The sequence below is a fragment of the Dermochelys coriacea genome, chromosome 3, assembly GCF_009764565.3.
Source record: "Dermochelys coriacea isolate rDerCor1 chromosome 3, rDerCor1.pri.v4, whole genome shotgun sequence".
Taxonomy (NCBI): domain Eukaryota; kingdom Metazoa; phylum Chordata; order Testudines; family Dermochelyidae; genus Dermochelys; species Dermochelys coriacea.
Window position 1 is genome coordinate 139,691,953 of NC_050070.1, and position 20,455 is coordinate 139,712,407.

The 20,455-nt window shown below is 38.2% G+C and overlaps 1 protein-coding gene across 5 annotated transcripts in view; it reads left to right on the forward strand.

The window, feature by feature from the left end:
• FMN2 (formin 2) overlaps positions 1 to 20,455 on the forward strand; it is a 277,143-nt gene that overhangs the window by 187,011 nt on the left and 69,677 nt on the right. For all 5 annotated transcript variants that reach the window (XM_043511421.1, XM_043511423.1, XM_043511422.1 and 2 more), the window contains one exon: positions 12,278 to 12,370. In XM_043511421.1, the coding sequence (XP_043367356.1) occupies positions 12,278 to 12,370 (93 nt within the window). The remainder of the gene's footprint in view (positions 1 to 12,277; positions 12,371 to 20,455) is intronic.

Here is a 20,455-nt window from a genome sequence, read left to right on the forward strand (position 1 = left end):
CTTAGCTGTTCTTAAAGTTGCAGATTGTAGTTGTAAATATTACATGAAAACACTGGAGGTGCTGGGAAAACGGTGCTTAGACCCTACATCTTACCACTTCTATTGTACATCTCAAGAGTGTCACTTAACCAGAAAGTACACACACTCATTACATTTCTTATTCACTGAAACATCTTCTCCATTCCGTGTCTCTTCAGACTGTGTAAGTGGCCCTTGATAAGTGTGGGCTCTTTGATTGTGTTCAATTTTACTGTGCTAACCTCATAGCAAATAAAATCTGCCATGTTAGGATAGATGAACCTGGTCAGGTAAAAGGAGAGTCACCCAAACCTTGAACCAAACATATGCTGCTGTTGAAAAATGTCAGTTAGTCTTTTGTATTAGATGTTTTGTTCATAGAAATACCAGGTGATACAGAGCCATTCTCATGATATTAGACACATCTGGAATCGGGAAGCTTTAGAAATATTACCAAATCTTATCAGATTTTCTGTCCAATTTTCAGACCAGCAAGATATGGATGATAGTCTGAAGTATGGATACCTGAATATTTATGCTTGTCCATCACTGTTTTAAAGTGTTCTCATTTCAGATATACTGTATTATGCAGGGAGGAAAATAATACATACTGTGGTAGACTATTCAAAAATATGTGGATACTAATCAGAGAGCAACATATGTGTGTGAAATATCATCATGCTTCAGGACATAAACACTAATTGTCTAAGTGTTAGAAACTTTCCCCATGACAAAGTTACTGAATTAGTCCAATACGAGGTTTATACATAGTCCTCTGAAGCATATGGTGCTGGTCATTGTTGGAAACAAGATACCAGATTATATGTACCATTGGTCTTATCAGTGTAGCATTTCCTATGTCCATATGCTAATGATAGGTATTTTTTTTATTTAAGATTTTAAACTTCTTAGAAGAAAGTACAAGGGCAGTACAATGCTAATGAGTAGTATAGACTGCAGGGTTCTGAAATCTATTGTCTTACAAAGCTACGTACAATAGAGTTCTTTGCTATTTACTACTTTCTATTCATATTTGGAAAATAGAGATGGAAAGACCAGCTTGACAGCTGAGAAGGTAATTCAGTTTAGAACTCTATTCAGACCTTGGCTTCTTTTGAGATGGCCAACAAGATTGTCAGCTGTGGTGACTGTGTCCACCAATTTGTGATTTTGATGTATACCGCTGTTCACTTTGCCTGTACCGGCAAACCAGACATTTTTGCAGTTTCAGATAAGTCACTGACATTTTTTGCTTTCTCCCTGCAATCCAGTCATTTGCTTTCATGTTTAGGGACTTCCAAAGTTATGCAGGTAATGAGGAAACCCCAGGGTGGCAGTTAATTGGCCCTTTTTAAAAAGGAGTAGAGATGGGACCAATTATTTAAGGAGGTAAATTAGTGCAGTTCAGGATCAGAGGCCTGATAGAAGGGAGAGGATGCTATAGTTTTTGTTTCATATTCAAACTTCTGGATACTTACTTCAACTGAACCTCCTTGAGCTTTACCAACTGGTAGACCCAGTCCCCGGATATTGTTAATGTTTAGGTAGGCTCTTTTATTAAGAGCAATGTCTTTAAACTGGGGCTGTCGAGCGATTAAAAAAATTAATCTAGTTAATCGTGCTATTAATTGCACTGTTAAACAATAATAGAATACCATGTATTTAAATATTTTGGATGTTTTCTTAATTTTCAAATATATTGATTTCAATTACAACACAGAATACAAAGTGTACAGTGCTAACTATATATTTATTTTTTATTAAAAATATTTGCACTGTAAAAAAACAAAAGAAATTATTTTTCAATTCACTTAATACAAGTACTGTAGTACAATCTTTATCATGAAAGTTGAACGTACAAATGTAGAATCATGTACAAAAAATAACTGCATTCAAAAATAAAACAGTCTACAAGTCCACTCAGTCTTACAACAATTAATCTTACAGTCAACAATTGCTCAGACAAACAAGTTTTGTTACAATTTGCAGGAGATAATGCTGCCCGATTCTTGTTTACAATGTCACCTGAAAGAGAGAACAGGCGTTCTTCACATGGCATTGTTGTAGCCGGCATCACAACATATTTATGTGCCAGATGCGCTAAAGATTCATATGAGCCTTCGTGCTTCAACCACCATTTCAGAGGACATGCGTCCATGCTGATGACGGGTTCTGCTTGATAATGATCCAAAGCAGAGTGGACCAAGTTAGATGCCACCAGAAGAAGATTGATTTTCTTTTTTGGTGGTTCGGGTTCTGTAGTTTTTGCATCAGAATGTTGTTCTTTTAAGACTTCTGAAAGCATGCTCTGCACCTCATCCCTCTCAGATTTTGGACAGCACTTCAGATTCTTAAACCTTGGGTCGGGTGCTGTAGCTATTTTTTTTTAAATCTCACATTGGTGCCTCCTTTGTGTTTTATCAAATCTGCTGTGAAAGAGTTCATAAAATGAACATGTGCTGGGTCATCATCTGAGACTGCTATAACATGAAATATATGGCAGAATGCAGGTAAAACAGAACAGGGGACATACAATTCTCTCTCCAAGAAGTACAGTCACAAATTTAATTGGCATATTATTTTTTAACGAGCATCATCAGCATGGAAGCATGTCCTCTGGGATGGTTGCCGGAGCATGAAGGGGCATACAAATGTTTAGCATATCTTGCACGTAAATACCTTGCAATGCTGGCTACAAAAGTGCAATGAAAATGCCTGTTCTCACTTTCAGATGACATTGTAAATAAAAAGCGGGCAGTAGTATCTCCCATAAATGTAAACAAAAATGTTTGTCTTAGCGATTGGCTGAACAAGAAGTAGGACTGAGTGGACTTGTAGGTTCTAAAGTTTTATATTGTTTTGTTTTTGAGTGCAATTATATAACCAAAAAAATCTACATTTGTAAGTTACACTTCCATGATAAAGAGATTGCACTATGGTACTTGTATGGGGTGACTTAAAATATTATTTCTTTAATCATTTTTACAGTGCATATACTTGTAATAAAAATAATATAAAGTGAGCACTGTACACATTGTAGTCTGTTGTAATTGAAATCCATATATTTGAAAATGTAGAAAAAATCCTAAAATATTTAATAAATTTTAATTGGTAGTCTATTGTTTAACAGTGTGATTAATTGCGATTAATTTTTTGGAGTTAATCACATGAGTTAACTGCAATTAATCGACAGCCCAACTTTAAACATTATCAAGTTAAGTGAAATCAAATAGATTTTACAAAGTATGTAATAAACTGGGCCAACATTCTTGTGTCACTTATTCCACACAATTTCACCCACTTTCCCTTGCACTACTAAGAATTTAGTAACGGAACATTGAAGAAAAGCATATACAGGCAGTGTCTCATTCATTCGGTAAGAAATATGGAAAGGCAGGAAAATGCCTGTATCATTTGTGCTCCTATCATCTTTGCTTCCTTTAGTCATGCTGTGGAATAACAACAGCTCAGCAGGACAAAGGTTTTTAGACTCCAGTGAAACATATAGAAGATGATTTATGAGTACTACATCTAACAGTTCTGTTTAGAGAGATTATGATCCTAAAAAGTAGTTTGTTGATTTGGGGGACTGAAGGCTACCAAACCTAAAAGACATGTTACGCCTGTTTTATAGAAAATAATGAATCACTGGTTAATTTTAGACACTGACGCGTTTTAGACTGGAAGGTGATGATACTGCCATTAGTCAGGCAGTAGTATCAGCATACCTCCCACTGTTTCTAAAGGCTGTGATGCATTTGGGACCTTAATTTTCAGCACCTGTATACCTAATTGGACAAAGTAAGATGTGTTTTCTTCCTTTTCTGTATTTTTCCATTGTTTTTGAAGGATCTACATATGGTTGGCAATTTTTGTGAGGAATGGGGTGAATGTTTTTCCAAAATGAGAACTTTTGCCTCAACCATCACCCATTTTATAACTGAATTTGAACCAAGCTCCCTCTTTTGTGGTTCTGATGCTATTACATGAAGGCCCCCAAAATCCAAAACCTGACTCATTATACAGGATTGTTCTGTTCCAGTATCAGTGTGAGTGGAGGCCATTTGTAGTAACATACATTGTAAGGGAAAGTACTAGTGTACCATACTGAATAGTAGTAAGTCTTCAGCTCCCTGTACACCTGTTCCCTTAGTCTCAAGACTACAGATTTAAAAAACAAAAAATACAAAAAGGTTGTGGGTGGACATAGACTTCAGCACAATTCTCTTAATGCTGGGTGCTTCTTTATTTCAGTTCCTTTCTTAGTTTAGCATTTTTTTTCTCTTAGGTTCTATGTCTGACACTAGGAAGGAGTTACTTGGGGGTAGTATAGCAGCGGTCTGATGCAGAATTAGGATATCAGGAACTCCCTTTCCTGCCACTCAATTCTTCCTTGTATTTAGATGCATGCTACACAGAGACCCGATAGGATCAAGCCCTCAGAGTACTTTCATTATCATTTTCTAGTCTGGATCGAAACAGGAGGTAAAAGGATAGTGAAAGTGTTTGTTCCTGAAGTTTATCAACAGTGGGAATTACCCAAATCTTATCAATTCTTGAGACTTGCAGTCCAGTTTTCCCAATCAAACTGCTTGGCTGAATCAAACCAGAACTCTGAATCTTTTTAGGATCACTAACGTCAAACTTTAGTCCTTTCACATAAAACAACAGATTGTAGAAACAGAGGTTTTGTTTTGTTTTTAAGATTCGCATGTCATGGGAAATGTTTCAGGACTCTAAATAGTTCTGTGAAGAAAGAAAGATTAAGCATTTCAGTTTGACAATATTACATCTGTTTTTCTTTTCCAAAGCAAAGAGAATATGAAAGAGAGTGTATCTGCGCATTTCCTTAAAGACTCTGAAGGGGAACTGCTGTAGGCTGTTGGCATGGGTATAGCATTCAATCCCTGGGGTGCACTTATCGGCAAAGGAGCCACACTTATCTTCTCTTAAATTGCCTGAGATACCAGGAGGTCATCCTGATTTGTAGCTGATGACTTAAAAGAATAAAATGTTTGACTATGTCAAAATGTCAAGAATGATGAGTAATCCGTAGCCTGGGAAGAGACACTGAACTCATGTGATGTTACCTAGGCTATTATAGCAATTTGTGGCGGAGTGCAAGATCTTTCAGATGGTCATCCTATATTTCTGGATTGGCTCCCTTTGAAAAATCTCCATTGCCCCATGATACTGTTTGAGTGTTTGGGATCAAACTCCTTTTTAACTAATTGTGTTTTGTAGTTTTCAGTTTACCCACCTAAAAGATCCCTCTTCAGTTTTCTTTTATCTAAATTAGATAAGGTACTCATCTTCACTTCCTGTCCTAAAGTCTTGTGTGGTGTTAGACAGTGTAATTGAACACCTCCCATATTTCCTTCCAGAGGTGGTTACATATATTAGTTTGTGAAGCATTTTGAGAAGCTTTTTGGTGAACAGTCTCCTATTAAATGTATGAGACCATTTCTGAAAAGGCTTCATGTGGAGTGCAATTGTTTTCTTTTCGTGTAGTACAAAGTTTACATTCTTGCCTCAAAGATGCAGCAGAAGTGGGTGTAAAGGAAGAGAATGCTGCATTGGAGCACTTTCACTAAGCCTGGAATTGACCTAGTATAACGCTTATTCACTAAATAAATGAGCAGATTCTCCAAACTCTAGAAAATCATCACATCCAATAATAATTCCATTCTTGTATTGTATTGACTTAGCAAGTGTACGTGTTTCATAAGCCTTCCTACATAAGTGTGCAGATATGTAACGTTTGTTTTCAAATAAGTTGCTACACAAGCAAAGAAGGCCTGTTTAACTTTTTTTAATTGAATAGGGCTACTGATGTTTTACTAAGTCTGTTTGCATTTGTCCTCTATCTTCAATTATACTTTAAAACAAAAAAAGGCATCAGAATATTTACAGCTGTCAATGTCCCACTAACTTTATGCCTTTTGTGTGGCTTGCCATTGAATAATTTGATTTGATTTCCATTTCTCTGTGTACTTTTGATCATTAGCATTTTTTACAGTTGTGGAAAACAATGATAAAAGAAATGCCCACAAAGTGTGTTTTCGGGCTTCATGTTCAATTAATTAAAAAGAAAAATAAGAAAAAACCTTTGGTACATCTTAATTTGTTGCTGGGCATCTGGATTCCATTGTTGTTCAGGGTGTGATTACCACTTACAGCCTTGTTAAATTTGAATTACATTATCTAGCTCTCCAGGGATTTTTCCTAAAGTCATTTTCTTTTGCACTGTGTATGACAGCAGTGTGGTTTAGGCCTCCAGTGATTGTTTCTGACACATGAGCTTTTGGATCTCTAAAACAGATTGTTGTTCTCTAGGGATTTAGAGCGATGACAGTTTAAATATTCATTTTATATTGGATAAGCAGAGTATGGTAATAAATCTCTTTATCACAGAAGTACCTTTTAGAAACAATAGCACAACTGCTCTGTTGTAGATAAGGTAATACAAATAATCCTGTTTAATGTAAAGGTACTATTTAGGGTGAATTGTAATATTTTTGTAACATTATATGTTTGGGGTTTTTTATGCAGATTTGATTTTAGGCAGAGGCAGTACTTTTGCATTAAAAGATGTGGTAGTTTTTGACCACCAAAGAGGATTTTCTCCCCCTTTTATAGAACTTAGAGCTACAAGTGGTCTGAAAGAAGTGTCAAGGCTGGCATTGTCCAAGAGTTGAGTTCTGTTGGTTCATTGCAGTGTTGGTCCCAGGGTACTAGAGAGACATGATGTGGGTGAGGTAAGATCTTCTATTGGCTCAACTTCTATTGGTAAGAGAGACAAGCTTTTGAGCTGCACAGAGCTGAAGAAGAGCTCTGTGGAGCTCGAAACTTGTCTCTCTCTCTCACCAGTAGCAGTTGGTCCAATAAAAGATCTTACATCACCCACCTTGTCTTTCTATTGGTTCATGACATTTTAAAGCTAGAGTAGTTTGTTTGAACCCATTTGTCACAGATGCTAGTGATCATCCTTTCCTGCCCCCCACTAGGAGTGCTGTGAAGGGAATCTAAGCCTCTGTGTTCTGGATCTCCTGGGGTGCATTGAGCTTCTGGGGCTGAACGGAGTCCAGCTACTGTCCCAATCTAAGGGCCCCATGGAACAATCTCGGAGCACAGACTTTCTAACTGGCACCACCCTCCAAGTGTTAGAACCTGTTGTCCAGCCTTCTAGATGCCCCAGGTGCAGCACTGACCCTTCAGATTCCCCAGAACTTCAAATGCCCATCTCCCAGAACTCCACTCTACAGGTGTGATGCTTCTGGTTTACAGTTTAACTCTCCCAGGAGCGTGTGGTACTTGTGAAGCACAAACATTTTGTATAATCTTTCAACTTCATGCTCTCTTGTGCTTTACATTGGATTACATATAAAAAGAGTTCCGATCACAAAAATTACTACAAAATCCTAAATGTGATGTCCCTCACTAGCTTACCCTTCCCCTGGGAGTTTTTGGGGAATCATCTGTGTTCCATGGCAGGGTCCTCCACCCCCTTTTCTACTGTGCCCCTGCAGCAGCCTACCTCATATTAATCAGCTGCAAAATGGCTCTCTCCCCCATGTGAATCCCTTTATAGACTCTTGCTCGGGGTTACCTTTTTTTCTGTCTCTTTGGAAATTTTGCATTACTTTCAAACTCTCCTCCCTGCACACACAAGGTAGAAGTGTCTTCTCCCAACTAGAGCAAACCTATTGTCCCAAGGTGTTTTACTTCAAATATACTGTTGTTGAGTGCTGATCACTTACCGTTGTCTCTGGCCTGGATCCACATACACATAGGCTTTCCATGACACAATAATTTCATGATAAAATTTCATAGATTCATCCACAATTCAGAAGTGGTACAGACAGAATCCTCAGGGTGTCACATTAAAGCTAGCGCATTTTGTTTGAATACATGCATAATGTGACCCCACCATGAGAGCAAGACTACTTTAAGATTTGACTTTGTCCATTCCCAAGTTCTATCAGTCATCATTCTAGTGGCAAACACTCCCTTATACACAAACACATTGCCAAAATGCATCCATTTCATCCTCACCCAAAGCAATTTTACGTTCAACAGCAAACACTTTGTCCAAACCATGGGAACTGCACAGGGTACTAGGATGGCTCCCCAATATGCCTATTTCTTCATGGGCCACCTCGAGGAAGAATTTCTGGGAAAATGTACCACAAAACCAATGATATACCTGAGATACATCTATAATATTTTCATCCTCTGAACGGATGACCTAAATTCCATGATAGATTTCCACAACTTCAGCCACTACCACCTATCCATCATACTCTTTCTAGAACACTCCCACACTAGCATTAGCTTCCTGGACACCACAATCAGCTTCAACAATGGAACCCTGCAGACAGCTATATACAAGAAACCCACAGATCACAACATTTTACCTCCACAGATCTAGCAACCAGCTGAGATGCACCAAGAAATCAGTTATCTACTTCAAAGTGCTGAGCTACCACAGAATATGCCCTGGGGAGAAAGTCTGGGATACACACCTTAACACACTTAAAACTGCCTTCACTAAACAAGGACACTAGTTTAGAGGGCCAGAGAAGTAGATTGCATCATGGAACAGGCCACCCAAATACGCTGAGAGAACCTGCTTCAATTCAGGGAAAAAAACAACCCATCTACCACACACCTCTAGTGACAACTTGATAGGGATCATATTCTGAAAGATACATTTCCGAGCCCCCTCTTCTGCCATATAAACAACCCTTCAACCTCACCAAGCTCATCATCAAAAGCAAGCTGCCCAGAGGACACTCCAAATCAAAGCAATAGCAGACACTGCCCGAACAACAGATGCAAAACTTGTAGACATATCTCCACTGCCATGATGATCAATGCTCCCCACAACACACCTTTCAAGATCCATGTTTCTATGCATGCCAATCATATGTGGTGTACCCCATCCAATGTAACATCTATGTGCGTAAAACCAGACAATCACCAAGTTCTCAAATGAACTCGCACAGAAAAATTATAAAAGACAACAACATCCTCTCACCTGTAGGTGAACACTTTTCACAAAATGGTCACTCCCTGTCTAACTTTTCAGTCCACGTCCCCAAAGGAAACCTGTACAACACCTTCAAAGGGCAAGCCTGGAAGTTTAAATACTAACTTTGCTAAACACTAAAAATCCTGGACGCAGTGGAGACACTGGGTTTTATGCTGCCTCATAACACTGTAACCCATTATCTCTCTTTTTTGTCCTGAGACTGCAGAGGTGTTAATTGAATACTCTCTTGCAATGTGTGTGTTTAATTCCTTATTCCACTTTGTATTTAGCTTTGTAATTCTGATTACCTTTCCCAGACCTGAAGCAGATGTCTGGGTAGCTTGAAAACTTGTGTCTTTCACCTACAGAAGTTGATCTAAGACAACATATTAACTTAAGCACCTTGTCTCTCTCTCTCTCCATTTCTTTGTTGCTCTTTAATCATCTAGAATGGTTGCTGTTGAACAAGGCAAGCCACTCCAAGCAAGTCCTACTATTGTAGTAGCAGCATGCACATTAAGCCTTCAGCTGTGCATTGCTCAGTAATTATAGTTCTGTTTTCCCCAGTTTGCATGGAATTTTACACCTTGAATTTTGCTTTAGTTCAATTTCAAAAAAGCCTAAAATGTTAATGCAAAACTGAACTAAGTTTACTTAGATGTACCTGGTTTGGGGCTGAAAATCCTGTTTTCAAAGAAGATCATATGTGTTTGATATCCCAGACTCACTCCAGGTTCATCAAAGTTGGGAAATATGGCCTGAGTTCTGGATTTGTTGTCTCACTCTGCATTCTTAAATCTATTAGAACTTTTCTGTCTTTTTCATGTAAACAGTTAGATCCTTCTGTCTTCCTAACACTGTATTTCTTCACCTTATTAGAAGTGTCTATGCTAGGTGATACCTTTGCTGTAGGGTGCTTGGTAACTGTAAGGATTTATAGAGATGCCTCCACTTATATAATGACAGATTTCAGAGTAGCAGCCATGTTAGTCTATATCCGCAAAAAGAAAAGGAGTACATGTGGCACCTTAAAGACTAACAAATTAATTTGAGCATAAGCTTTCGTGAGCTACAGCTCACTTCATCGGATGCATGCAGTGGAAAATACAGTAGGGAGACTTTATATACACAGAGAACATGAAACAATGGGTGTTATCATACACACTGTAATGAGAGTGATCAGGTAAGGTGAGCTATTACCAGCAGGAGAGAGAGAGAGAGAAAAAAAAAAACCTTTTGTAGTGATGATCAAGGTGGGCCATTTCCAGCAGTTGACAAGAACATGTGAGGAACAGTATGGGGGAAAATGAACAAGGGGAAATAGTTTTACTTTGTGCAATGACACATCCACTCCCAGTCTTTATTCAAGCCTAATTTAATGGTGTCCAGTTTGCAAATTAATTCCAATTTAATCTCTCATTGAAGTCTGTTTTTAAAATTTTTTTGTTATAATATTGCCACTTTTAGGTCTGTAATCAAATGACCAGAGAGGCTGAAGTGTTCTCCGACTGGTTTTTGAATGTTATAATTCTTGATGTCTGATTTGTGTCCATTTATTCTTTTACGTAGAGACTGTCCGGTTTGGCCAACGTACATGGCAGAGGGGCATTGCAATGTACGTGGCAGAGGGGCATTGCTGGCACATGTAGATGTGCAGGTGAACGAGCTTCTGATAGTGTGGCTGATATGATTAGGCCCTATGATGGTGTCCCCTGAATAGATATGTGGACACAGTTGGCAACAGGCTTTGTTGCAATGATAGGTTCCTGGGTTAGTGTTTTTGTTGCGTGGTGTGTGTTTGTTGGTGAGTATTTACTTCAAAAACAGACTCCAATAAGAGACTGCTGAACTGGAATTAATTTGCAAACTGGACACCATTAAATTAGGCTTGAATAAAGACTGGGAGTGAATGTGTCATTACACAAAGTAAAACTATTTCCCCTTGTTTATTTTCCCCCATACTGTTCCTCACATGTTCTTGTCAACTGCTGGAAAAGGCCCACCTTGATTTTCACTACAAAAGGTGTTTTGTTTTGTTTTTTCCTTCCTCTCCTGCTGGTAATAGCTCACCTTACCTGATCACTCTCATTACAGGGTGTATGGTAACACCCATTGTTTCATGTTCTCTGTATATATAAAATCTGCCTGCTGTATTTTCCACTGCATGCATCGAATGAATTGAGCTGCAGCTCACAAAAACTTATGCTCAAATTAATTTGTTAGTCTCTAATGTGCCACAAGTACTCCTTTTCTTTTTCCACTTATATAGATATTTTGCAGTGCCTGTGCAGTTAAGGTCATATCCCTGGCCCCTACCTGGAAATATTTTTAGACCGAAGCTTCTTTGTCCCTTGTTGACTTCCTGACTTGCATAAGATGTAAGGGAGCAGAGCAAAGGTCCTTTCAAGCCTTTGAGGAGCTAATTACATACTTGTCCCCCAAACCCACGGTAGAACAAGCGTTTTGTGTGCTGCAGCTTGCAGCCACTGAAGGGTAGACTCAGGAAGCTGGAGGAAGGAAAATATATTTTGTAAGTAGGAGGAGACCATACAAGGCTAGAGGTGGGGATGAATTACAGGGGGAGGAAAGGATGTGTAGAAAGAAGTATGACAAGAAAAGAGAAGACCAAGAGCAAAGGAAATTTAAACGAGAGAAAAATGGGACCTTAAAATGGAGTTAGGAAGTGGGGAGCTGAACATAGAAACAGAAAGAGAAGTGCAAGAAATAAGGGTAGGATTTTGATCCAGGGAAATATAATTTAATAAATAAGATACGGAGCTCACCCTGCTGGAGGATGGTATAAAATACAGTATATGTAACAGTATATTTACAAAGAGGTAAATACAACATCCCTTCCTCGTTATCCCTTGCTGTTGAAACAATAAGTGTTCCAAATGTTTCCCCACAAAAGTCTGGTCACTCCCTGGGTAGCAGATCACTGGGAGTCAGAGGGTAGCAGGAAGGATGGCCTCTTACACCTGTAAGCCTATTATTTACTTTGGGCACCAGTTTTTCATTTATCAGAGAAACATTTGATCAGGAACAAAATTGCTCTCCAGGAACATTCTATTGTAGCATTTGCATTTGAAGCAGTATGTTTCTAAAGATCATATGCTAGCAAGTTTTGCTGGCTATAAATTAACATAAGCTAATGTATTTTTATTATAGTATTCATATCTATGCCATGATGTGTCACCCTAAAGTAATCTGTTATTTCAATTTCAGCATGTGAGACAGAAGCGGGGAAAGTTTATCAGGTATCGCTAGAAGAGCACATCCAGCCTTTCAAAGACAGCATGGAGCAATTCATTAATCAAGGTAAATAATGAAATGTCATTTAACCTTTTCAAGACATTTCAAAGGAAAGTTATAGGAACAATGTTTATACATTAGGAGTAAAGAGACAGTTTATTTTGGCATCATAGAAAGATGTGGGTTAGATTAATCAGATGCCACGCAGTTCTAAAAGATTTGTGGTATGACTGCTGTACAGTCAGTGAGTCACCTTCTTGAGTGGCAGCAAAGACAGATGCTATTGGCTCAAAAGTGTGAACTCATCATGAGTTCGCAACTCTAGTAAAATGTTTGTTTCTTGAAAATATTTTAAAGCTGGACTCATCTCCAAAGCAGTGACTGTTGTGCCAAAAGTACGGAGTCTGCAGAGCAGAGGTCTCATTTCAGCTCTTCAGATTACAAAAATTGTGACTAATTTCTTAAGCAAACACAAAAGGCAAATTCAAATGGACATGCTTGTGGAAAATGCTGCAGGGAGGGATAAATTTAAATGTATCTAGGCTGTTCTTGTCTGAACACTAGGAGGGAAGCACCATAACAAGGGATGGGTGGTGCTGTTTCCATGCCCCACCATCAGAATTCTGCAGTAGGTGAGAAGAGCGGCACTGCCAATGAGGGAATGTTTTGAGTCGGAATGTTCTCTGCTGACTTGGCCATGGTGGTTTTCTGGCCAGTACAGTCTACTTATTTGGCTGCTCCTGTCCCCACTCTAGCTTTCTGTAACCATACAACATAATGGAAAACAAAAATATTGCTTTTTTCATGATTGGATAAACAATTGTGTGAGAAGTGAAAGTTTCTTCTGCTTATCCCTTTTAGAGGTCAATAGTGCTGAAGTCTAGAACTGTGTTAACTAATCGTCACAAATGGAAATTATCATTGATGGATTGTATTAGAGTTCAATGCCCATTATTTATTTCCAGTGAGCTAGTCAGGTATTAAATGCACATTTTTGCTCCCTAACTGGATCATCAAAAGTAAATAGCATTTTCAAGGTAGTTTTATGGTGACATTCAGCATGGGTACACCAATTCCTGTGACTTCGCATGTCATTGAACAGACTTATTTAGATTGATGCCCATAGCCAAAACACTATGTGACCAATCAAATACAAATCAACAGATCCTGAAATTACAAAGGTCAGTCCCCAAATCCTTGCCAAACAGGTCCTAAGCTGTGTTCTGAAAGAATTGGTAAGATCTGCTTTGGAATCAGAGGCCTACATTTTATACTTTATGCCACAATGGTAATTGTTTTTTGGCATCTAGCTTAATTATAGGAAAATAAGGTTATGCATGAGGAAGAAGGAACAACAAATTAAAGGTCATTTGTCAATATGAAGTAGAGATTCTTTCCATCAGATGATGTGTTAGGAGCTACAATTTACAGTCTAATAACTGTTTTATGCATTCCTCTTAAAACTAAAACAGTGAATTGAACATGAGGTTTATTTCACTTATACTAGTGAAAATCGGAATAAACTCCAATGATGTTTCTTCATCCCTTTAGGAAAGGACAATGAAAACATTATTGATGGTCATAAAAGTTGCCTGGCTCCCTATTTAAATTTCTCCACAGTTTTTGAGACTGTTTTCCTGCAGCAGTGAATTCCACAGAATGATTATGTGGAGGAGAAGTAATATTCTATTTTGTTTGTTATATGCTTACCAGATATTTTTTTCTCAAAGTTATCCCCCTCCCTGATCTTGTATTCATTTTGAGACAGAGAGAAAAGAAGATACTGATAAATCTGATCCTAGAGGTCTAGTTTCCTATCAGAATGTACAGCTGTTACTCCTTTTTGGCATTAGTTGGAGTTTTGTGTGATCATTGATGGAAGAAGAAACCCCATAACCTCAGAACAGCAGCAAAGTTAAAAATATTATTTGCATGTTCTAATGGAAATTATTACAAGTAGGGGTTATTTAGATGTGTTCTAAATAAAGTAGTCTACATTTCTTTAAACCTCTCAAAGGCTACTTTTCAGAAGTCTCTAATGATATTACTATATGAAAGATAGAGCTTAACATATAGGAGAAAAGAATCCTTTAGTTAAGTTCAAAAAATAAAGTAATTTTAAAATACCTTCCATTATGAAATCCTTTGTTTTTACTTGGTGGGATTGAATTCAGACTTGAAAGAGGCCATGTTTAAAACAGGATTTCTCTTTCCTGTTCAGTGTTTGACAGGCTTTTGATCTAGATATTTTTTCTAAGGGCTTTTGTTGTTTATGTAGGCATAATCGATGAGTCTTTTCAGCTAGACTGCACACACAAGATCATTTAGAAAAACAGAGGGACAACTTTTGGCACCTTTTGGGGGATTTATGTGTTTATATAACGTGTGTTCTGGGCAAAGTAAAATAAAGTTTAAGTTCTTTTATATTTAAAGTTCAGTTTCTCCAAAGCAAAAAAAAAAAAGCTTTAAACTTACATTTAAATTCATAATTTTTCACAGGATTAAATAACTTGGAATGTTTTTGTGATGCTTTTCAGAGCAGGTAACTTTTCTGTATGATGAGATTCACCAGTTCAGAGTAACTTTAGACATTTACAGTATATTCCATTGATGCATATTGCTAGCATTGGCCAGGCAGAAAGTTGAAGTGAGAAACCATCTTCCAGTAGATGTGGAGAGCTGAGCACGTGTGGTTAAACATCTCTCGCAAGGAGCTAGAGAAGAACTTTATAGGAGCAGCTACAGGTTTAGCACAGTTGTATTAGTTTAATTTTTAATTAAAATATTGCAACTGGTCAGGTTGAATTTTATATGTAAAAAGAAAAAAATAGTGAGTAAACTTGTAAAGTAAAAGCAGAAAAGATTGGGGCTCAGAATCCTGTCAGACTTACTTTTTAAATGGATCATTACACCCACCTTGGGAGGAAGAATCAATCCATATGCATGTCAGCTAATATGTTATCAGTGATAACACTGGAAATGATGCACTTGGTTACGGTTTCCTAATACTTTTGTTATAATCACCTTGCAAACTATATGGTTAACTCACCAGCCCATGCACCAAAGAACCCTCTCCAGCTACAGGATTCCAGTTCTTTTTCTGTGCGGCTTTAGTTTTAGTTCTTCAAAATAATATTATTTAATACAAGTTCAACATGTCATGTCCTGTCCCCTTTAATCTGGAGTTTTCTGCAAGAGCCTATCTACTCCCTGCAGGATTATGTTCCACAGACTAACTGATGAGGAGTCAAGATGAGCCTACAGGGCTCCTCTCTCCTTCCTGACCTACTTCCTGCAGAATTACACTCTGCAGGCCATCTGCCTCAGAGTCATAACTGGGTTCTTTCCCCTCCCAAGCATCTCCTGCAGGACATTACTCTTCACAGCTCCATCTTCAGCTAAGCTAATTGGAGGACCACTTGATCTTCAAACTATAGCCCAATCCCTGGCCTCAAAGTGTCGTCTGAGGCAGCTGATTAATCACAGGTGGGGCTAGGTCTAGCTCCACCTAAAGAATCAGCCACCCTGTGAGGCATCTGTTTTAAGTTGCATATTGCTTTGCTAAACTTGAACCATTTGTGCTGAAATTGTCTCTGCCAGAGGCTTCCCCCCCACCCCAAAAAAGGTTTCAGTAAAAGCAAATTAGCAGCTTCCAAGGAGAAGATTAAGGAATAATTAGTATAATGTATACAATAAAAATAGCGTTAGTCATTTTCCAAAAGTTACATTTTTTTGAAGGTTTCTTTGAAGAGCTCTAGCACCTGTATGATTTGGAACAGGAATATGAAATTTGGTTGGCGGATGATCCTGGTATTAGACAGGTACCATTTGCTGTCCCCATTAAAATGTATCCAGATTTAGCCAAATTGTAAGTGTCTGAAAATTGCCATTTGCACATGCTTAGCAAAGACTTTTATGGTATGTTTACACGGCAACATTAACTCAAGTTTTCTATATGTGAGCTACTTCTTTCAAGTTAGCCTAACTTGAGAGAGCGAGCATCTACACTGCAAAACAGTCAAACTGCTGTTTTCATACTGGCATTGCACTCACTCGTTTGACACAAGGGCTTCTGTGGGCATATCTGATGGTTCTTCGCACTGAAGTAAGCTCTATGAATTCTTTCCCAGTGGGAGAGTTTATCTGGGCACATGGGTGGAATTGTGGAAAGACCATGTAGTACTAATGGAGCTACCCTACATCCCCACTGCAGAATGATCATGTTAGTAGCTGATGAGTTGTGCTCGTTCAAGCTTTAGCTTATGCCCCCTAATGGCACAGCCAACTTGAGTTAAGGAGTTTTGTTAGTGGACGGAACTTGAGCTAGGTGGAGCATTCAAGTTGTAATTTGAGTTAACTTTGCAGTCAAGGGAGGCCTTTAGAGGCTTGCTGGTATAGTTGCCGAACATTCCATCTGCACTGAGCGTGCTTCCTGGCCCCACAGACTCCATGAAGGATGTAGCAGCAGCAACTGTCTCTTTATGAAATAGTGTTGCATTGGGATGCAGAAAGAGACCATACATTCTAATCTCAGCTCCCCCATGTACTGGTATGCAAAATTCTGTGCCCATCACTGCATTTATTATTGAGGAAGGCCCCATATTCCTACCTTAGAAGGAAGGCGAGTATCATACCATTGATTTTACAGAGTGGTTACACAAGGTCATTTCAGGTACAACTGTCAAGATCACACTGTCTCTAATGTTGCAGACTCAATCCACAGTCTTATTACCTTGAACGATAAAATAGGCCAAATTTATATAGTTGGCTATCCTATCTATAACCACTTCCTTCCAGTGCCAGGAATAGAAGTCAGGAATCCTGATTCCCCATGTTCCACCTCTATCTAGAAAACAGTTGTGTAAGCCATTAGCAAAATGTGTCACATTTACCTCTCTCCTAGCTGGTGTACTTAGAAGATAATAGCCTGCTACTACTGTCAATTACTCTTACAGGTCAAGCAGTACACATCAGTGCTGTGGATCTAAAGGCTTTGGGTTTAAATCCTGCTGGTGGGCCAGTATGGTTTCACATGATAAAATTTGCTCTCTTGGTTTGGGGATTTATGTATTTTTTTAATCTAGGAAATTGCATACCAAAATTATTTTTAAAGGATGTAAAGTTTGCAAAGTTACCCCTTCAGGTTAGGAAGTGTCAGAATGAAGGTTTTTCATGAAATCTTAACTTTCCCTCCCCTGTGTATATGAACTATGATAAAGTCCTTAATTACATGATCACATGCTGTCTGTTCTGCAAGACCCCTGCTTCTTTCAGTACAAATGATGGATAGTGAATTAGGCAGAGGTTTGTAAGAAAGACAAGAATGTTCCTTTGTGGTTAAGGCAGTGGACTGTATCCCAAGAGATCTGGGCTCTGCTCCTGACTCTGCCACAGACTTACTACATGATGTTGAGAGACCGTCTCATAAGACACATACCCATGCAACTTTAATTCTGATATTTCTTATCTTCTGTGTGCTTGACTTGCAACTTAATGTTCTTTAAATGTATCTTTTTAATGTATAGAGTAATACGATTCTTTGTTATTTTCCAAAATGTTCTAAACTAATCCTTTCAAGAAAACAGGGCATAAAATAATGTTAGGAATATATAGAAATAAAACTGTTTTGTTCTTTAAAAAAATTCCCAGGCCAAAATCTTCATGAAACTAGCAAAGGTGATGTATGAGTATATGGCTATGAATATCTATTAATTTTAAACACCATTCTTTAAACATAAGATTTTAAAAAATGAAAATAAATTATAATGCTGAAAATGTTCTGAAAAGGTGGTAATAGTAATGACATAAGTTTCCAACATTAATCTTATCTCTGCCTTCCTATCGCCCGCCTCAGTCTTTCATGTAACCTTGAATTCTGGGCTATGGATCTCAACTATCCAAAATGCAACTCTGTTCTGGCCTATAAATTGCGATCCTACCTAATAATCAGATACTGAAAAGAAGATTTTCCTCAAGTGGTGAGGACCAGAGGAGACCACAGCATTTCACTTACATTCCCTGCACATGTCACCCACTTAAATTAGTTCCCCATCACTCCATTCTGGGAGGGACACCCCACTCTCCTCCATTCACTGTCCCTGTAGTAGTCAGAGACCTCACATTCTATAGACAAGATCAGCTTTTTTCCTCAGAACCACAATAATCTATAGTCCCTTGCAAAGTCGGCCTGAAATTCTGCTATACTACGCAGAGGACAGAAAGGATATGTAGGTTGTATCAATGTACCATAAAAGACTAATATTATACTTCATATATGCAACAGTGAAGTCTTTAGTTTTTTTCCTGGGTACTTCCCAAAGTGGAGAAGCAAGGCTAAATGGGCAGAGTTAGGGAGCTGTTAGTATAAGCAAAGCTACTGAGCTAGGACTGTTCCCAATATGCTCTTTATTGAAAGAAAAAAAATTAAACCTAAACCCCCCAAACTTTGCATTTTTGAAAATTTCACTGGAGAGGAATGCGAAGAACAGGCAACACAGAATAAGTAGCATAAGAAAACAGAATGCTTAACACTGGGGGAAAATAACGTGAATTTCATCAATTGTTTTACAGTTTTCTATTAGTATTCTGCTGCTTTAAATGATGAAAGTCATCATTTTTTTATATCTCAAACCTTTAGATGTGGCAATGATAACAAATGCATCTGTATTGCATCAACTTGTCTTGTACCTCAGACGTCTACACCTCAGTTGGTTTGCATTACTACATAGTCCTCTTGTTGCACATTCAATTTCATGGGGATTGCTAAGACTGCTTAAATGAATTTGCCTTGTTTCAGAGCCCCCAAGAAAGCCAATGTACTCAGTTCTCTGCAGCCACGAACTCACTCGTGCATCCTTAGTGGCATAAATGTAATCTATCCATACTGTGTAGGTATCTCTGCATGGTGTGGTCAGGTAAAAGAAGGTTTCATGGACATGTGTTTGAAAAAGCCCCATACTCATCAGTGACAATAGAGTTTATACAGGTCATCAAGAGGTGTGCCAATAAACCCTTTTTATGCCACTCTGCACCATCAGCTATTCTGTTTTTCTTGCATATATTAATGGAAAGCAATTTCAGAAATCTTTAAAATTGTGTGTAAAAAAAAAAGTGTGTGTATGTCTATCCATCCATCACCCTTCTACAGAAAAGAGTCAGGTATCTTTAAGATATCAGTCCTTCCATGCAGGTCTTGAAAAGAGGGATTAAAACCAATGTAAACTACTTACAGTACCATCTCTATACCTAAGAATGAATGCTTTGTCTTAGTAAGTGTCTTTTACTATATGCTTGTACAGTAACTAGCAGAACAGACCTCTCACATGGTTGAGACCACTAGTCTTTTTGAAGCTCTCCAAGACTTAGGATGTTAAAACTAGTGGCAGTGAATGGGTTAGTGGGCAGTGTGCAGATGAGATGGTGAAAGCACTTGGGCAATAATAGGTTCAGTATTTATCTTGGAGATCTCCTGAATATTTTGAGGGATCAGTATTCCTACATGTTTCATACAAGAGTATTACTACTGAAAGTCCCAATTTGAGGAAAGGCCTTGGTGGGCAGATTTGTTAATGCCCAAGAGTTCTGATTTACTCCAATTAATTCCATCTCTTGAGAGGAAACCAAATGTAATAATAATCACCTATTACCAATAAAACCTTCATACATTAGTCCATAAGGAAGTACAATCTAATAAAGCAATTATTTGTTTATTATATATAAAAGTACTAATCAAATGATAGATTTTACTTTACCTTTCCTATGAGTTAAGGCATGTGGAAGTACATTGATGATGATGCTTTAATCTTTTAACCCCAATGAAAGAGAGAGAGAAAAGAAAAGGAACTAGCGTATCATTATCAAATAGCGCTCATTAACTTGTTCAGAGCAGCCATATCAGATCTCAGAGAGCAATGCATAAATTCCATATGATTGAATCATTCCAAAAATATCTTCTCTTGCAAGGGAGGAGTTTGCAGACTTTTGAGGTATTTTTCCTCCTCCTGACGTGAACTGAATGATCCTTTTTTCTCACCATTCATATTATCAAATGTTGCTGGGCATTTAATAAAAAACTTCAAGTCCACCTTCCTGGCCAGATGTTTTGCTTGGTTAAAAGCTGCCCTCATTGCAACCACATCATGGACATAATCA